This window comes from Manis javanica, chromosome 15, assembly GCF_040802235.1.
Source record: "Manis javanica isolate MJ-LG chromosome 15, MJ_LKY, whole genome shotgun sequence".
Taxonomy (NCBI): Eukaryota; Metazoa; Chordata; class Mammalia; order Pholidota; family Manidae; genus Manis; species Manis javanica.
In genome coordinates, this window is record NC_133170.1 from 20,529,685 (window position 1) to 20,547,370 (window position 17,686).

The window sequence follows — 17,686 nt, forward strand, 5'->3', positions numbered from 1 at the left end:
ATCAAAGAGTCATTTCCACAGAGCTGTTTCTGGGATTCAGTCAATAATCATTAAGTCATGTCTTTTCCAAGAAACATTATGAACCAATTCTGTCCAATGGGGATATGGATTTATCCCCTCCTACAATTTCACATAAAACATGCATCTGGCTTTGAGGTCTGCTCCCTTCTTACCTGGGCTCCCAAATCCCGTTCCAAGCTTGTCACTCCCCCACTGTCCTGGAGCAGAACCTCAGCAGCCATGACCCTTCCTGGCTCCCCTCTCACTCTTGCCACTCACCCCAAAAATGAGGGAAAGCATACTTATCACTGATGTAAGGAGAAGGAAAGACACCTGGAGGAGGGTCAAGTCCACACCCAGTGGAACTGAACCTTGAACTTCAGCACCAACATGAAGACAAGCGCCTGCCACCTCACCTGCGTGTGCAATGCCGCCTCTACCACAGGGAAAGATTTGCTGTGACCACGTCTTTATTGCATCTCTACATGAGGAACGGTGAATAACTTATGAATATAAGGAACAGCTCCCATTCATAGACAGGCCCATAGAATGCAGGGGGCAAACCCAGCATGAAGCTATTTACAGAGGCTGAGGAGCAAGGGGGTGGAGAAAACTCAGTGCCAGGAATTTATGGTAAGAACTGCCCAGATTCTCCAGGCAGAGAGAAATTGGTCTTGACTACCCTTGAGGTCCAGAAGAATGTCTGGGAAAGCGTATCGGGGAGATTCAGTGTGCGGTGGGCAGCAAGGTCGGGAATGGTTCCAGAGATGGGTGACCTATGAATCAGTGCCACAGAGATGAGTAAATTTAGGGCAACCTTTAGCCTCTCCTACCCAGGCAAGATGGGAGGGTGCCAGGAAGTTGGTTTCCAGTGTAGATTCAGGCAGGGACAGGCCTTCGCTGTCTTTGCTCAGATTTGCAGTTCTGCGCTGGGCCAAGCCATCCTCACAAAACCAGCCTTGAGTCAGAGGAGTGGGCCCCTGAAGCGGGATGAGCCAGAATGTGGTCAGCTGACCAGAGCTTTAGTCGCAGGCTGAATGACGGGGGAATAGTCAGAGGCAAACCCTGAGTTAGGTGCCTGAGACTCCCACTTAAAAGAAATACCCTAAATATGGGACAAAGGAAAAATACTGCAGAGCTGCTAAGCCCTGGAGGCTGGTCAGCCCCCACCATCTCCAGAACAGAATAGTGGTTGAGGTCAGCAGAAAGGGAAGCTCTTCCCAGATTGGTTTGGACAGTTTTGTAGTTTCTGGACTCAGGGTTTAGCCCACGTCCCTTTAAATTCCCTGCCGGTCCCGCTGACTTGCATGTCCCACTCTTCAGAAGAGCTAGCTGCCCTCTTTCCGTCCTTCATAGTCGCCGTAGGGGCTGGCCCGAGTGTGGGCCCGCGGGATGGAGAAATCCTTCTGGGTGGCCCGATTCTGAGAAGGAAGCACATGTGTTGTTCATCTCACTCCAGTGCCCAGATATTTCAACACTACTCCAACCTGGATTCCAGTCTAATTTTCTTCTCCTTCTCCCAAGCCCTCCCCCTGACATCCTCCCTATGCCCCACACTCCAGGCTGTCCTAACCCCACAAGGCACATTAAGTGAAAGGAGGCATGTCAGCCTGTTCAGGTGGCCGTGTAGGGGCCATCGGTATGGTTACATCGCCTATTCCAAAGGGACAAAAGTTCCCTCCGCGCTAATGCTGCTGATAACAGGAGAGAGAGGTCGTTTACCTGCAGCTGAAAATGGGTGGAATAGGGGGCATAGAGCGTGTCACCCAGCTCTTCGAGACCTGAAACAGAGGCAGAGGAGCAATTAGTGTTAGGGTCCCCTCCTTCATGCTCCCACCTGTGTTCACCCCAGTTGAATCATGTGTCAAAGTGTGACACATTAAGGTGTTTGTCCGTCTCCCCAACAGACCGTACATTTTGTGCAGAGAGAGACTGTACCTCGGGCAGAAAGCAAGCTCAGCAGTATGTGATCACGAAGGAAGTGCCTTTCCCAAACTTCACTGGACGGCTACCTCATCCTAGGCTACTTCAAAAGCACATTTGCAACCAGTCCTTTCAGACCTGGCCAGAGGTGTACCTGGAGTGAATCTCATTAGGGATTTGCTCACTTCCTTAACTGCTGACGAGGCAGGAAATGTTTTTTTATTATTTTCTTTGGAAAGGGGCAGAATTTGTAATTGTTTTTTATGTATTTTGGGGAAAATCAGAGGGATTTAATCATGAACATGTCATCATGAACATAATTTAAAGCGATCCATTTGTTTCCCCACCCAATTTACCTCTTGGGTTTATGCAATAAATACCTGAACACTTTGTATATGGAAGATATTGTGAGGGCTCTAAGGATTAACCAGGGTGATTCATGCCCTGAGGCTGACAGTAGTGAGTAAGGAGTATGACAGCTACACAAATAACTGTGGAATGAGGTGGAAGGATCAGAGGCACAGGCGGAGAGAACGCTGAAGATAGGGGAATGTGTGGCTCTGCGGAAGGGCAAGAACAGGGACAAAGGACATGTCTTGAGGCAAGACACACAGGCAGGAAAATGCAGGGACTTGGTTTGTTTGGACTGAGAACCCAGCTCCAGTGGTTGTTGGGGATCTGATACATGCAGTGGACACTAGGGAGCCAGAGAGGTATGGGAGCAGGGAAGTGTGGTGGCCAGAGAAGTAAGCTGACAATGTCTCACAAAATGAATGGAAAGGATTGAAGGAAGGAATAATACTCATTGGGGAATGATAAGAGGGAGCCCAGAAGTGAAGTGACCAAGGGAAGCAGGAAAATAGATGGGGCAGGGGAGTGGACAGGTAGTAAAATACCCACCGTGGCCCTCCCCACTTCCCTTCAGGCTTCCAAGTGCCCAGGGCAGGGACCATGGCCACAATGAGAAGCACCAGGAAGCTTTGCACCTCAGGCACCGAGAGCAGAGAAAATTGTTAGCTGAAGCCAAGAACCTGGCCTTAGCTTCCCTCTGTCCCATCCCAACCCCATTCCCTCCCCTGATTAAGTCCCAGAATCAGTATAAACCCTAGAGACCAAGGAATGGGTCCCTCTGGGCAAGGACAGTTTCTAGCTATCAGTTTAGCCTCTGTTTGTTATAAGAACAACAGAATACCTGGTTACTCACAACTTCAGGCACAAGCAAAATCCTTTGATTCTTCTATGTCAGATACCATCTCTTTCCTCCCATAGGCCTAGAGACATGCAATAAAATGTGGCTTTTCCAGCTAAATCAGGGTCCTCAGTAACTTTATGGAGATTCCCACTGGTTTATGATAAAAGGTCTTTCTCCCTGCTCTGTGATCCCTGCAGGAAATTATGGGCTTGACTTCATGAACTCAGGTACATAAAGGCTCCACATTTCTGGAAGGAACACCTGGTTATCTACAAAGAACACAATCTCATCTACTTGTCTCTAGGAATCTTTCTAGTCATTTCTTTGCCATTCCTTTGTTACAGCTTATTTTGATTCAGAGAAACCTATATGGTATTGTGTAAGTGTTGGGCTAAGACTCCAGAGGCCAGTTTCTAGTTCTCCTTGCCTCTAACTACCTGGGTGATGTTAACCAAGATCTGAACCTTGGGGACCTTTTCTGTTCTGTCAGGGACATGACCTGGACAACCTTGCGTGTTCTTTATTGTTATAGTATCTCTGATTCTCCCTTATTTTTCTGCAAGGGATTCTCCACCCAGCCATGCTCCGTACCTTGTGTGATTTCCTCTCGAGAGTAGGCTCTGTTTTCCACACCATAGCTCTGCTTCATGAGTTGAGGTTTACAAAAAGCATCCTCAACAGGATAATCCATTGGGTTCTGTTGCTTTGTGAGTAGCTGAAATTCAGGTACAACATAAACCAACAGGAAAACCCAGCCATTGACAACCAAGGCTGAGCTGAGGATGGTGTCATCCCACTTGGGGCCCGGGGTAGGAACCAAGAGCAGGGTGATCCACGCCACCCAGATGGCCATGGAGAGAAGAGTGGTGAGGTAGATGTGGGCCCCGTGTCTCTTCCAGCCAGAGAAGGACCCACAGAAGGTGAAGCTGGACGTGAGGAAGGTCAGCGCCATCAAGAAGAGCACATAGATGAGAAGCATGACGAAGTCTTCATTGCGCCTAGAGGCAGGAAGCTCAGAGAAGATTGCGACATTGCTCCTGTTCACGGTGAGGACGACGTACTCAATCGCAATGACGTCCTGCACCAGGCTGAAGCCCACGGCCAGGCCCAGCATCACCAGCAAGGACAGGGGCTTCCTCCCACGGACCAGCTTCGTCAAGCTGAAGGCGTGAGCCAGGAGGCAGGAGAAGCACAGGGCGAAGAGGACGCCGAAGAGGAAGAAGCGCGTGGTTCCGGTGCTGCCGTCCAGCGTGATGATGAACGCGAAGGTGAGGCCGAAGAGGCCCAGCACACCCAGGAGGAAGAGGAACTGGGTCGGGAGCGCTTTCCGCCGGTTGGAGTCCTGCACCTTGCAGATGAGGATCAGCAGCGCCAGCATAAAGGCCACCGAGGTCACGGCCCCCGCTGCAGCCACCGCTTCTAGGACGATGCCCCAAACTTGGTTGGTATCACAGAGTCTATAGTACCTGGCCTCCAGACCCGAGCGGCAGCCACTGGGGGCTGTGGCGGCCATTCTCGTCCTGCGGGAAAGCAGAGTTGTGCGAGGGAACGATGACTCTCCTAGCAAACTTAGGCCCAGAGGGCCAAACGTGACTAGGAAGAACTTGTGCAAGTTCAGGTACGGTTTTGGCCCCTGAACTTACTGCATGAGATAAAGTACTAACTTTTCTCCACCTCCTGAGGGAAATTCTAAAGGCCGATGAAGAGAAGGGAAAAATCTCATACCTCCCTCCCTGCAATTTAACCATATTAATATTTACCCCAAAGCCTGAGGACCCAGTGCTCGATTGAAGGGTTTCAGAATCTCATTTCAAAAAATTATGTCATAAATAACTCGTCGGGGTTCCTGAGGGGCTAGTGTTTTCTTGGGAATTAGTGAACATGGAAATATCAGAACATAAAGTTAACACTTTAACCATAATTTATCAATCACAAGGTCTCACAAGGTCCTGTCTCAGCCATTACTTGTTTAAGTATCCCATTGTCTCGTGGGAAAGGGGTTATCTGAGCTGTAGGTTTCTCTACAGAAAGCCAAACATTAACCTCTCGGCCACCAGGTCCTCTCCTTTAGGTCTGCTGTCGCTTATTAGAAGGGTCTTTCCTTCCTTAAGGTATGTAAGGACGGCTCTACTAAGTCCAAAAGGTGATGGAGGACATCTTCCCCATCATCATGAGCTCTTAACAACTACCTATAGGGAGGGCAGCCCTGGATAACGCAAAAAACAGCGGGTGACCTCAGAACAACTATTACCAATAGCTAATGCTCATTTTTACTATATCAGAAACTCTTCTAACTACCCTTCATATTTGTTCATGAGTTTAATTTCATAGCAACCCTGTGACACAAAAATTATTATCCATCTTTTACATTGAGGAACCTGAGGCAGGGGGTGGTCAAGGCACCTGCCCAGCATCACACAGCCAGGAAATCACAGGAGATTTGAGTAGCTTATCCGACTCTAGGATCCATGCTGTTAACTCCTGCAGCTACTAGTTCTCAAGTGAGTTCTAGCTGGCCTTCAACTGCAATCTGAGATATCCTTTTTCTGTCTCTCTCTCTCTCAAACTCCCCTTCTCCCCTCTTCCTTCTCTCCCTCATCACAGGCCCCATCAAGCAGCTGTTTATGTTCCTGATTCCACTCCCTTAGCTCAGCCCCGCGAAGGACAGGAGCACCCAGGGGGGTCACACAAAGCAGGTGATCTGCCCTCCCACTGGCGGGTAATCAGAAATGGACTGGCTCTATAGCCATTCGCTTCCTAAGTATCTGTCCTCAGTCTCCCTGGCCTGCTACCTTCTCTGCTCCCACAACCTCCATGTCAATTTTAGACCTGGCTGACTTCCAAACCCCAAGAAATCTAATTCCTAGGAGTTTAGGGCGCAGGTGGGAAGACAACTTGGGAAATGGGAAGAAAGAAAGGAGTTGGTATGTCTCCTCAAAATGGATGGTTTTCAAATCTAAAGTCAGTGTCAGGAAAGAAGTTCAAATTCAAAATTGCCAAATGGTTTTTAACAGTTTCTCAGCCAACCGTAATTTTTTTCTGAATTATTTTACTGTCTCTAAGTTTTCTATGACACTATTCCTTCTGCCCTGTTGTCTGCTATGTGTGCATGGATTATTTTTGTTTGGTTTTGGTTTTTGGTTTTGTTTTTTTTTTTTTTTGCTTTAGTTTTTCTTTTCCTGATAAGATTACTCAGCTGTAAAAAGTTTTGACTTGACTAGAAGAGAAATACGGTCAGGGCTGGGCAGAGTTACAGGAGGGGAGGGCTCATTGGGAGCCCCACCATAGAGACACACCAGTGAAAGATCTCAATCGCCTCTGTCCAAATAGGGAGAAACTGTGCAGAAAGAAATCAGAGGAAGGGGATAGCATGGATTCAGAAGCAAGAGAGGGTATAGAACATTTGCTGAATCCTGCCTCTTTCCAGAGGGCAATAAAAACAGAATTTCTTCACGACTTGCCCATAAATGCTTATCAACAAGATTTCTCTGGCTCTTCATAGCTCTACGGGACGCTGTGACCAACCCAAGAAGAAAGAACATTCTCCCTTCTCCTCCCATCCTGTGTCTTCACAATCAAGGCACAAGGCAGAGAACAGCATAGGGGGATACAAAATGAGTCATTGCTCAGTGACTGTCCAGGACAAATGACGATCTTTCTCAGTGTGGACAGAATTTGGACACCTACTTCTCTTAAAGATACAGAGCCATCATTCCAGGTAGTTGAGATAGTTACTGTATGAGCATTGTGTTGTTCACACAGCAATTGGGAAAAAATTATGTATAGGTATATAAAAATGCAGTATAACACATACCTACATATATAAATGAATACTATATATTTTTTGGATATTATATGTGTGGTGTGTTAGAATAAAGCAACTTAATAATTTATAGCTTAAACCTATTTTCCTAACTTTTCAATGAAATTTGGCTTTCCAAATTTCATGTTTTTGTATATTAGAGTCATTCATTCAACCAGTATTTACTGAGCACCACTAAGTGCCAGTCACTGTTCTGGAGACTCAGTGGTAAATGAGAAACAGACATATTCCCCACCACAGTAGAAGAGACAGACAGACATCTGCCTCACTGCCATGGCCTTTCCTCACCAGGGGTCTGTCACCTGCACCCTGCCCCCCAGAAGTCACACCACCATCTTCCCTACCACATGCAGAGCATGGAGCAAAGAATGGGGCACGTTCCACCTCTACAGGGCCGCACGGAATGTGAAACAAGAGGAAAAAGAAGGTAAAGGAGCCTCAGTATGGGCAACCTTTGAGATACACAGACTGGAAGTCTGAGCTGCCTGCCCCCCACCCGTGTGCTGTGGGAAGGGGAGACAGGGCGTCCCCTCTGTACCACCCACGCAGGGGAGGAAGAAGCCTGTCTGACACGAGGGCAGCACGTGAGGGAAGGACCAGGCCCTGCCCAGGTCACCCGCACCCACCTTCCCTCTCCACATCCCACCCTCTCCAGTCAGTCCCGAGGGCGGCGTCTCCCCTCCCCGCCCCTCCTTGCCAACCAACGGTTCCTTCCCCACCCACCCAGGGAGTGCCTTGGCGGACGAGGAGTTGTTGACATAACCACCTGACAGGAAAGGACTCTGGACCTGATGACTCTACATCTTGATGAGATTTTGGCCTAAAGGACAGTTCAGGTGCTAGACAAAGGGACAGTGAGACTGAGGCCGAGACCACCAGCCCCCAGCTCGGCCCTCCAGGCCCCTCACTTCTGGTGAAGCTGAGTGGGTGGGGGTCATGTGTCGGGGCCTCCCAGCACCCCCAGACCAGGGTCCAACAGGAGCAATGGACTGTGGGTGCAGAGTGGGGAGAAAACCAATTTCTCCACCCCAAACACACAAGGGAGATGAAGGAACAGTCCCTCAAGTGCCTTTAAAACACTCTCTTTTTAATGGGGAAGTTTTTATTAGAGGAACTTTCAAGCAGACTCAAAAATTAAGAGAATGTATGATGGAGGCCCATGGATGCATCACTTGGTTTCAAAAATTATCAATATATGGCCAATTTTACTTCATCTGCAGTGTATCCCACTTACTGGGTTATTTTTTTTAAGGTATTATTGATATACACTCTTATGAAGGTTTCACATGAAAAACACTGTGGTTGCTACATTTACCCATATTGTCAAGTCCCCACCCATACCCCAGTGCAGTCACTGTCCATCAGTGCAGCAAGATGCCACAGATCCACTATGTGCCTTCTCTGTGCTACACTGTTCTCCCCACCATCACTGGGTTATTTTTAAGCAAATCCCAGACATCATATCATCTTATGCTTAGACACTTCAGCATGTACCTCCAAAAGATAAAATTCCTTTTTAACTTAACCGTGCTTTTAAAATTAACAACCCTTTAATATCAAATATCCAGTTCGGATTCATATTTCCTAATTCTCCTACAAATGACTTTTTTACAATTTCTTAGTAAACAGTTTTGTTTTTTTTTTATCTGGGTGACTAGTGGTTTTGGAATGATCCTTAACTCACCTTCTTCAGTTCTCCTCCATCCCTTCCCCAGCATGACAGGCATTACACAACGGGTCTAAAATGTCCTAAGTACTTTGAACTTGGAGGAAAATAAAACTCGTCAGACTCACCACCAAGCAGGTCTTTACTGAGAAGGTGCTGGGCTGCCCAGGAGGTGGCTGAGATGAGGAATGTGGCGAGGGGAAAAGGACAGAGTTCTGAGAAGCTGAAAGGACTGTTGGAGAGCAGGGCTTGAGGGGGAAAAGGAAACCTATCGGCATTCGGGAACACAAACTCCCCAGAGCTAGACAGCCTCTGCCTGGGAGAACCTAAGAGCCGGAGCAAAAAAGAGAAAATGGAATGAGAATAGTGGGTATGTGGACATGGTTTGTAACCAGAGTCAAGGGCACACAGACCAAAGGCAGAAAGTAACCACTTACTCTTGGGCTGCCCTGAAGGGGAGGGAAGGTCTCCTAACTCTGTCACCATGGGTCAGACACACTGTTACGCACTTTACTCGATTAATTCCAAACAACACTTTGCAATAATAATAGCTCATATTATTATTACCCTAAATATTATCTCACAAAGTCACACGGCTAATAAGTGGCCAGGAGTCAAACCCGAATTCTAACTCCAATGCTACTAGTCTTAGCACTGTCCAGCCCCGTGGTCTGGTAAGAACTTTAAAGCCAGCAGGGAGCTGCCCATCGCAAACAGAGGTGACTGCATCTCAGGGGCTGCTTTTTTCAGGCTTTGAGCACAGGTCAGACCCGCTGAGGAGCGCAGCCTGCCCTCGGGAGTGGCTCCATCTGCTCAGTTATGCGTCCTCTCTGATTCCTACATGGTAAGGAAATGACTACATTGGCTCATTGGCTCTACTGAAGTGGGATGGGCAGGAGGAGGTCCTGAAAGGCTGAGAACGTGGAGCAGGGGGCATCCCAGGGGTCTCCTCCTCTTTGAGCCCAAGGCTGGGGCTCTAAAAGCCAACCTGAGCTCTAGCACTGAGTTGGGAACTGGCCTCAGACACCCACATTAGCAAACCCCCCATCCATGTCCTCCATTCCACCCCTTCAGTGTCTCTTGACTGTGTCTACTTCTGCAGCCCTCATCACTTCTACCTGCACCACTTCAGAAACCCGGCCGTCTGCCCCCAGGCTTGCCCTCTCTGAGCCATTCTATTTGCAATCAGGGCCAGAGCCAGAAGCCTGCACAAAAGGGTAAGTTCTCAGCCCCTGCCTGCCTCTCTAGCCTCACCTCACACCCTCCTCCTCGTTGCCAGTACTTACTACTTCTCCAAACAAGCCCTCGTCTCCCTTCAGACATGCTCTCCCACCTGTGTGGAACATTCTCCCCAACTTCCCCCACTCTGCACCCGCTTCACTTGACTTAAAGGTCCCTTCGTCCAGGAAGCTTTCCTTGATTCCCAAGTACAGGGAGAGACACATCCCGGGAATTCTGAGAGCCTCGGGTTCCCTGTCACAGCACCTTACCCCGCATCCCTGCAACACTGTATCTCCCTCCAGATCAAAGCTCTGTGAAGGTGAGGGCTGAGTTGTTAATCATTTCTCACCAGCCTCTCACCTAGCACCTGAGGCAGGTGAGTGCCTAACCAGGATGGGTGTGTGAGATATGGATTAGAATACAGATCAGACAAGAGGAGTGTCGTGGGGAGGAGGGCGCCCGGGTTGGACTGGTCAGTCCCACTGGGCTTCCTCACTGGCCTGTCCACTGGCCGTAGTCCTAACCCCTTTGCTTCCATCCTCTCCTCACACAGGCTGCCTAAAGTCGCACTTTGGGCCTGAGGATGGGAGCACTGGGCCCTGTCTGGAACCCGGCCTCCACCTAAGTGACCAGGTGTGTCTAGGAGAGCACGAATCCTGAGGTTTTCCCAGTAAGCAGGGAGAATTTACCGGAATCCAGTCACACGCTCCCAGCCAATTCCCTGATGACTAAGCCCTGTCTGTTGGAGGAAGATAGTGGAGTTTTAGCGTGTGTAGCCTCTGGCCTAGGACCTGAGAATGGGCGACTGAGTCACAAGGGCGAGACCCCCTCCACTGACCACAGCTGCTAACTGAATGGCCCATTAATCCAACGAAACCACCACAGAGACCCTGCAATCACTCGGCAGGGCCCTAAAGCCCTCTGCAATGAGTCAGAGCGTGGAAAAATAATTTAAAAAAGAAAAGACAAGACAAGAAGGAAGGGAAAGGAAGAAGAGCACAGAGGGAGGGAGTCATCTACTAGGCTCAGCTCCAAGTCCTGTCTTCACTCTACCCTTTGAGGAAGAAGGGGCTTTGGCTGCCTAGACGTGTGGATACCATGTCCTGGAACCTCCATCCTCTTCTCCAGTACAGGGGTGGCTGCTGAACTAGATGGTCTGAGCCCACGTCCAGCTCCGCGATCCATCCCTCTGGGAAGCTTCTTGTCGAAGGGGCTCAAATCTCTTTCTCACTCTCCCTCATCCTCCTGCTTGCCCCATCCCCTGCCATTAAAAAAATATGTGCCGCAAACTCCTAACCAAACCCCAAAGCATGACTAGAGGTTAGGTTGAAGGTCTGAGCAGGCCAAGAAGGGCAAGACAGGGGAATGCTCACCTGCAGGACAAAGCCAGCTGTACTGACCCCAGTCGCAGTCCTGACAGCACACAGCATGGACTGGTACCCGAGGACAGATGCCAGCACTTGCCAAGGTCCCCAGCTTCTAGTTTCCAGGCTCTGAGACACCTCTTTGTCATTCCCAGAGAGGCGGGAAAGGTGTCTGGAGTCGTATGGCCTAGCCCTAGAAGGTTCCCCAAGCTGTGTGCGGCCTTCCCTGGAGTATCTGCACATGAATTACCTGGGGTCCTAAACCTTGTCAAAAGCTGAAGCTTATCTTCCTCCTTAGGAGATAGATTTCCTGTCATCTGAAAATGAAGAGGACAATACCTGCCTCTTAGGACTGTCTGGGGAATGGCACCAAATAACCGAAGTGTTTGTCAACACTGAGTGTTCCTGTCATCCCTGCCAAACAAATTTGTGATTTTCTACCATTTTTCACTGCTACATTCAATCATTAGAAATACCAACGGTCACAATTTAATTAATGATGACTACTACCACATAATGAATCCCCCTGTGAGGACATCAGCCAGGCATGCTGCTGGATGTCAATGTTTTTATATGGATTCTCTCATTTACATGTTTTTACAACTACTATCTCATTTACTATTCCAGCAGCCCATTTTATAGGTGAGAGGACTGACTCAGAGAGTGCCATGCCCACTGTCACATAATTAGGAAGAATGCCTCTTTTTGAGTAGTCTGAATCATTGCTTCACCTTCCATTTCATCACTGTTATGATCCCTGGAGCTTTTCTCCCTGACTCCAGCATCTCTCCATTTATACCATCTCTAGAAGTCTCCCAGGTGAGAAGTCCTGCATTTGGCCAATCTTCCTGTTAATCAACAAACATCTCAGTACCTACTTTGTGTCATGTACTATGTTAAGTGTACAAGTCACATGGACCAAAAGTGTGGCTGCTGCCCCTGGAAGGACACAAAAAGTCACCCTGTCCTACCAACAAGGAATTACAGAGTACGGAGGGAGGCTGAGGGCACATGGAAAACAGGGACCCCACCTACCTAGTGGGGTGAAAAACAGGGGCTGCTTTAGAGAGGAGGCCAGAGAGATAAGGCATGAAAGACGGGCAAGGAACCGTGGGAGGAAAGGAGAAGCTCAGGGCTTGGGGCATGAAGGAGTCCGGTTAATTGCCAACTGCTGGCTTAGGCAACCGAATGGAGCTTAGAAACACAGGCTTGACTCTCTGGCAGTGGCGACCTGGCCATGAGAACATGCCTCTTGCAAAGGATCTCCCTCGTCTCCCTCCAGAAGAGAAGAGGAAACACAGAAGAAGCGCCTGGTGCTGAGCCGCACTTCCTATTCACGGACAGGAAATGCCCAGGAGGCTATAGAATCACATCTTTAGCCATGCACAAATGGTAGTTCTGTGTGCTGCCTGCTCCACTGTCCTCTGCCAGCCTACCGGGAGAAAGCAAGGCTTACAGATGATGCGTCTTTAGACGGAAGCAGCCCTAAGAGCACCGTGAATCCAAATGAGTGGGAAACCATCCCAATAAACACATTTTGGATTTAAAAGAAAGAAAGAAATACAGCCTTGTGAGGAGAGATGCCAAGTTTAGCCTTGTTGAATTTCAGATAATATAGGAGAGCAGTTGGAGGTCTCCCGAAATGACAAGGCTAAGTTGTCCTAAAGGTTTACTCTGAGCCATGTACTGTTTCATTTGATCCCCACAACACCCCTGTCACTATGTCCCCTTCCTACAGGTGAGGAAATGGAGGCACAGAGAAGTTAAAATAACTTGCCCAAGATCACATGGCCCTTAAAAGCCAGGCTCCTAGACACCAGGCTGTGCTGACCCCTCTGTGCTGGGACGTGAGGGTCTGCAGCTCAGGACAGACTGGGTTAGGGGAAGTACAGACAAGGCAGCTGAAGTCCTGAGAGGAGACCACCCCACAGGGAGCACTGTGGACAGGAGGGCCAAGGGCAGAACCACGGGGCCACCTTCTCGTCAAAGCAGGAGTCAGCAAAGGATGTTCAAAAGGAATTGTGGGGGGTTAGTAAAGGAAATGAGCCCAGGCAGTTTCCCAGAAGCCAAGGGGCAGTTTCTAATAAAAAGAGTGGCCGATGGAGTGAGATGCCACAAGCGGAGCGAAGAAGAGAAGCCTGGGAAGGAGTCCTGGCTTTCAGCCTCAATTTGAGCTTCAGCTGGTCCTCCCACCCTTCTCCACCGACCTTCCTAATTCCCCTCTCCCTTCTATGCAAGGCAAACAAATCTGAGAAGGTTTCTGATCCAGAGGGAATGGGAGCTCACTTGAGGCCTTTTCCCATAGTGACGCTCTTTGCCTCCACGCAGACACGCTGTTCTCCTAGCCAGAAAGACCCTGCCACTCTGACCCACAGTCTGTCTGCCATATTTCTTTGAAACTTAACCCAAAGCTTACTTCTATCATGAAGGTTTTTCTTTTTATTAATCCCATCCTATTCTAAATTTGAAGTTCTCTTCATAGTTTTTATGATTAGGTACTTCTTGGTACTCAAGTTTTTCCATATATATGTTATATATGCATTAATATCAGTGCTGACTCGCCTATCAGGTCATAACCTTCTTAAAGAAATAGAGCAAATCCATCTCTTGTTATCCCCTCAGGACATGTTCTGCACAATGGCTGCTGGGTGAGTGTTTTGGACTAAGACGGACCACTGAGTGTTTACTCAAAGCAAGTTATTTATTAGCAAGTTTGAGTAATGGAGAGGAGGAATTTTTGAAGACAAATGTGCTGATGTTAATATTCATCTTTCTATCTGTGCTGAGTTCTAAGACAAGGGTGGAGTCCCACAGAAATTTCTCTCCCTTGAGGAAGGATTAGTTAAAAATGGAAAGGAAATCTCCAGGAGCCCCTATTCTGTGTAGCTATCTGAATTCTGATGACATAAAAGTGTTACACCCTGGCAACAGCTTATGAGTAACATCTGAATAATGTCACTGAATTGAGTTTCCGTATAGTAACTGAGAGAAAATCATCATACCACCACAGGCAGATCAAAACAAGTGTAACTACAGTGTTCATCCCAATTTCTTCACTTTTGGGTAGTTTCCAGGGGATATTTCCATCTTCCTCTATTTTAAACCTGGGGACTTCAAATTGATATCAGTTAAATTACCAAAATATAAAATAAAATACTGAAAATCTTTAAAAAACTGAAACTGAAAAACTAAAATAAAAAAAAATACTGAAAATTTCTTTTAGAAAAAAATTTAATATTTTGAGTAAAGCTTCCAAATCTCTCAGGCCCAGAATTTTAAGAAATGAAATTTCTAGAAAACAGATGGATAAAGTGAAAACCTTTCCTGGCATACCATCTCACAGCTCTCAAAGACAGCTTTATTTAAGTATTTTGCTTCAATATATAAAGGTAACATATTCATGCTTGATCTAAGAAGTCGCAGGCCAAACTTACCTCTCTTTGCAAGCCTGTATTGCTAAGCCCTGAGGATGGTACTACCATCCTCTCAGTGGACTAGTAGATCTAAAAATACTAAAAGATCTAAAAGACTATCTAATGTGGGAGAGGATGGAGAGAGCACACCACATGGCCAAAAACTGGAGGACAAAGGGAGTGACTATTATTAAAATGAAAATGGTGACTTTTTCCATTTTGAAAAAAGACTGAATTAAACTATACTATACCTAGAAGAACCGCACCTGAAACAACAGGATTTAGAAGCTTTGAAAGCAAAAGGAAGGAAAAAGTGAAAATAAATGCAAAAAAAAAGGCAAAAATAATAGATTTTATTTAGCAGGTAATATGTATGGTACAAAGGTAAAGAGTTGCTCATGGTAAGAAAATTAAGAGTTGAGGTGTTAATATCACACAAAGTTTAGTCAAGGCAAAAAGGTATTATATGGATAAAGCTGCTTTAAAATAATTAGGGATACTCCACATTGAAGATACAACCATCATAAACTCTTATGCACTGAATAATATACCAACAAAATACATAAAACAAAACCTATCATTAATACAAGGAGAAATCAAAAGAAATACTATTGATATAGGAGAATTAAATACTCATTTATCAGTCCTCAGTAGATGAAACAGACAAAACTAATAGTATGGTAAATTTTTGTAAATGTGCCATGGATACTTTAATCAAAATATTCTCTATCTTCATATCTTTTTAGATTTCCATTATTAATTATTTAATTAAGATCCCATATATATCTGTTACCAGCAAACAGTTTCTGTAAAGGGACAGATAATAAATAGTTCAGACTTTGCAGGCCATACAGTTGTAGCTGAAAGCAGCCATGGCTTTCAGACAAATGAGCATGGCTGTGTTCCAATAAAACTTTATGCACAAAAATTGGGAAGTGTTTGGCCACAGACTTAGTTTACCAACCTCTGCTCTATATGATTGCTTCTACTGAAGGGTCGTGGAACATTTACAAAAACAGCATATTTTAAACCACACACAAAAAAAATCCAAAATTCTAATATAAGGAATACACACACTATATATTCTGACCAAAAGGCAATAAATATAAGAACTAAAGAAACAAACCTACTCAGAAATTCCAAGTCCACTCAAGTGAAAATACTATTCAATCCATTGTTTTTAAAGATCCTATTATACCAACACATCATTTCCTGCCCATTTCCTCGGCTCAGTCTATGCACTTTTAAATAGCAATGGAACTGAAGATGAACTCTCAAATGAGAAGAATAAAATCACACAGAAATTCTTCTGCATATCCTGTTATCTTCAATTCCCACTAACTGGTGGAATACAAAGGAGCAGGCTCTGAAGAGGACACCCAAAGAGACAGGTGCATGTACAAAGGGATTAGGATCTCAGCCCTGGGAAGGAGCTGGGGGCCTTCTCCAAACCCCTTAGGAGAAACCCAAGGTCCAGGAGGAACTTGCCTCCTCACAACCTTAAGATCCTGCAGAGCCTGGATGAGAAAGAAATCAGGCTTCCTGATTCAAGGGTTGAGAGCACTTCCCAGGAGTGACTGGCTCATTCCCAACTGCCCTTAGAGTACATGCCTCTCCATACCCTCAGAGGAGCTTTCTGTCTCCCTCTGGTTACACCTCTGACCCTGCCTCCCTGCCATTCCTTCCCTCTCTTGGAAGTAGCCGGCCCTCACCCACAGGATGGAATTCTGACCCCCACCCTCACCCCTCCCAGGGCCCCAGTCCATTGTATCTGCAGTGGTTCAAGTATTCCCCTTCAGGAAGGAGCTCACAGCCGTGGCTTGTTCAACCCAACCTTCCACAGGTGTGGTATTTACAAACCCTCTCAGGGGAAAATCAGCTTGGAAAGGAGTGAGGAATGGAAAGCCCTTCAAATTCCTTGATCCTGATCAGCCTTCCTCTATCTGCTGGTCCTTCCTTCCCCTGTGGAGGTTTAAGGGACCATCTGGGACAGTTTGTGGACCATCCCTGAGTCCAAGCTAGTCGTCACCCGGGAAGTGGACTGTCGTGGACATCCAACTTCCATGTGGCCCGGGTTCCAGAGCAACTGGGGGGACAGCAGCAGAGGGAATGCCATGGAGCCCATGGCCCCACACTCACATCAAAAGAAGGGGTGGCTTCTAGAATCTACTTCCCAAAACTCAGAGAGGCACACTTGTAGAAGGACAAAATAAATGGCAACATTTTGGCGCCTGGGCAAAGCAGCAGTTTTCACCGTCTCTCTCCTCCTACCCCACCACCCGCTCCACCCACCTGCTCCTTTCCTTTCAGCTCTTTCTCCGTCTTCTATCATCGCCTACAGCCGTCCCAGAACGCCCACCTGCCGGGCCAGGATGCTGCCTACCGAGAGTTTGTATAAAGTGTCTGAGCAGAAACTAGTATCCGGGTTCCCTTTCGCTCTCTCCCTCTGTCTTAGCCTGGGAAGCACCTCAAAATAACTGAGTTGAATCCAACCCGAGGAATTCCTCCCTTGAGACTCCTTTCCCCGAGCCGGCTGTAGTCCATTGGCAGGACTGCCCTCCTCCCTCCCCGCCCCTCCCTGCGCCGCGCTCCCCGGGATCGCAGTCCCGAGTTCGGCGCCCCGGCTCCGCGCGCCCCCCTTACCCTGGTGCCTTCGCTGAGGCGCGAACCTGCGCGACTTCCCGCGCCTGCGAGCAGCCGGGAGGAGCCCCTGGGAGCTGCGGGAGCCGCGGGCGGCGATCCCGGCCTCGCGGCGCCCTGCGGTTATAAGGGCGGTGTGGCCCGTGGGCGGGAGCGAAGGGCCCGGGGCAGGGAGGGGGCCGGGGGGAGAGGACACGCCCATTCCAGTCCCGCGACGCGGCGTGCTGTTATGAAAATAAAGTCCTCGTGCCAGGGAATGAACCCAAAGCCGCCTGACGTCAGCCGCACAGTCACCCTCGAGGTGGGGGGTGGGGGGCGCAGGAGACCCTCCCGGGCGCCGCCTGGCACCCCGACTGCTCTGAAACGCGCGCCGCCGCCGGACCCAGAGCCGCGGGGATAGGGGGCCGGCGGACACTGCTACTTGGCAGCCCTGCCCGCTGTCCC

At 48.0% G+C, this 17,686-nt stretch overlaps 1 protein-coding gene across 2 annotated transcripts; it reads right to left on the minus strand.

Moving 5' to 3' along the window:
• Positions 1 to 452: 452 nt before the first annotated feature.
• Positions 453 to 17,404, minus strand: GPRC5A (G protein-coupled receptor class C group 5 member A). 2 transcript variants are annotated; one of them, XM_017649552.3, is made up of 5 exons: positions 17,246 to 17,400; positions 8,733 to 8,930; positions 3,707 to 4,635; positions 1,723 to 1,781; positions 453 to 1,421 (listed from the first exon to the last, which is right to left on the minus strand). In XM_017649552.3, the coding sequence occupies exons 3-5, from the start codon at positions 4,626 to 4,628 to the stop codon at positions 1,329 to 1,331; spliced, it is 1,074 nt and encodes a 357-aa protein (XP_017505041.1). In that variant the 5' UTR covers positions 4,629 to 4,635; positions 8,733 to 8,930; positions 17,246 to 17,400; the 3' UTR covers positions 453 to 1,328. The 2 variants fall into 2 exon arrangements, with proteins under 2 accessions (XP_017505041.1, XP_017505031.1); XM_017649542.3 differs by lacking the exon at positions 8,733 to 8,930 and having other exon boundaries at positions 17,246 to 17,404.
• Between the last annotated feature and the right edge of the window lie 282 nt (positions 17,405 to 17,686).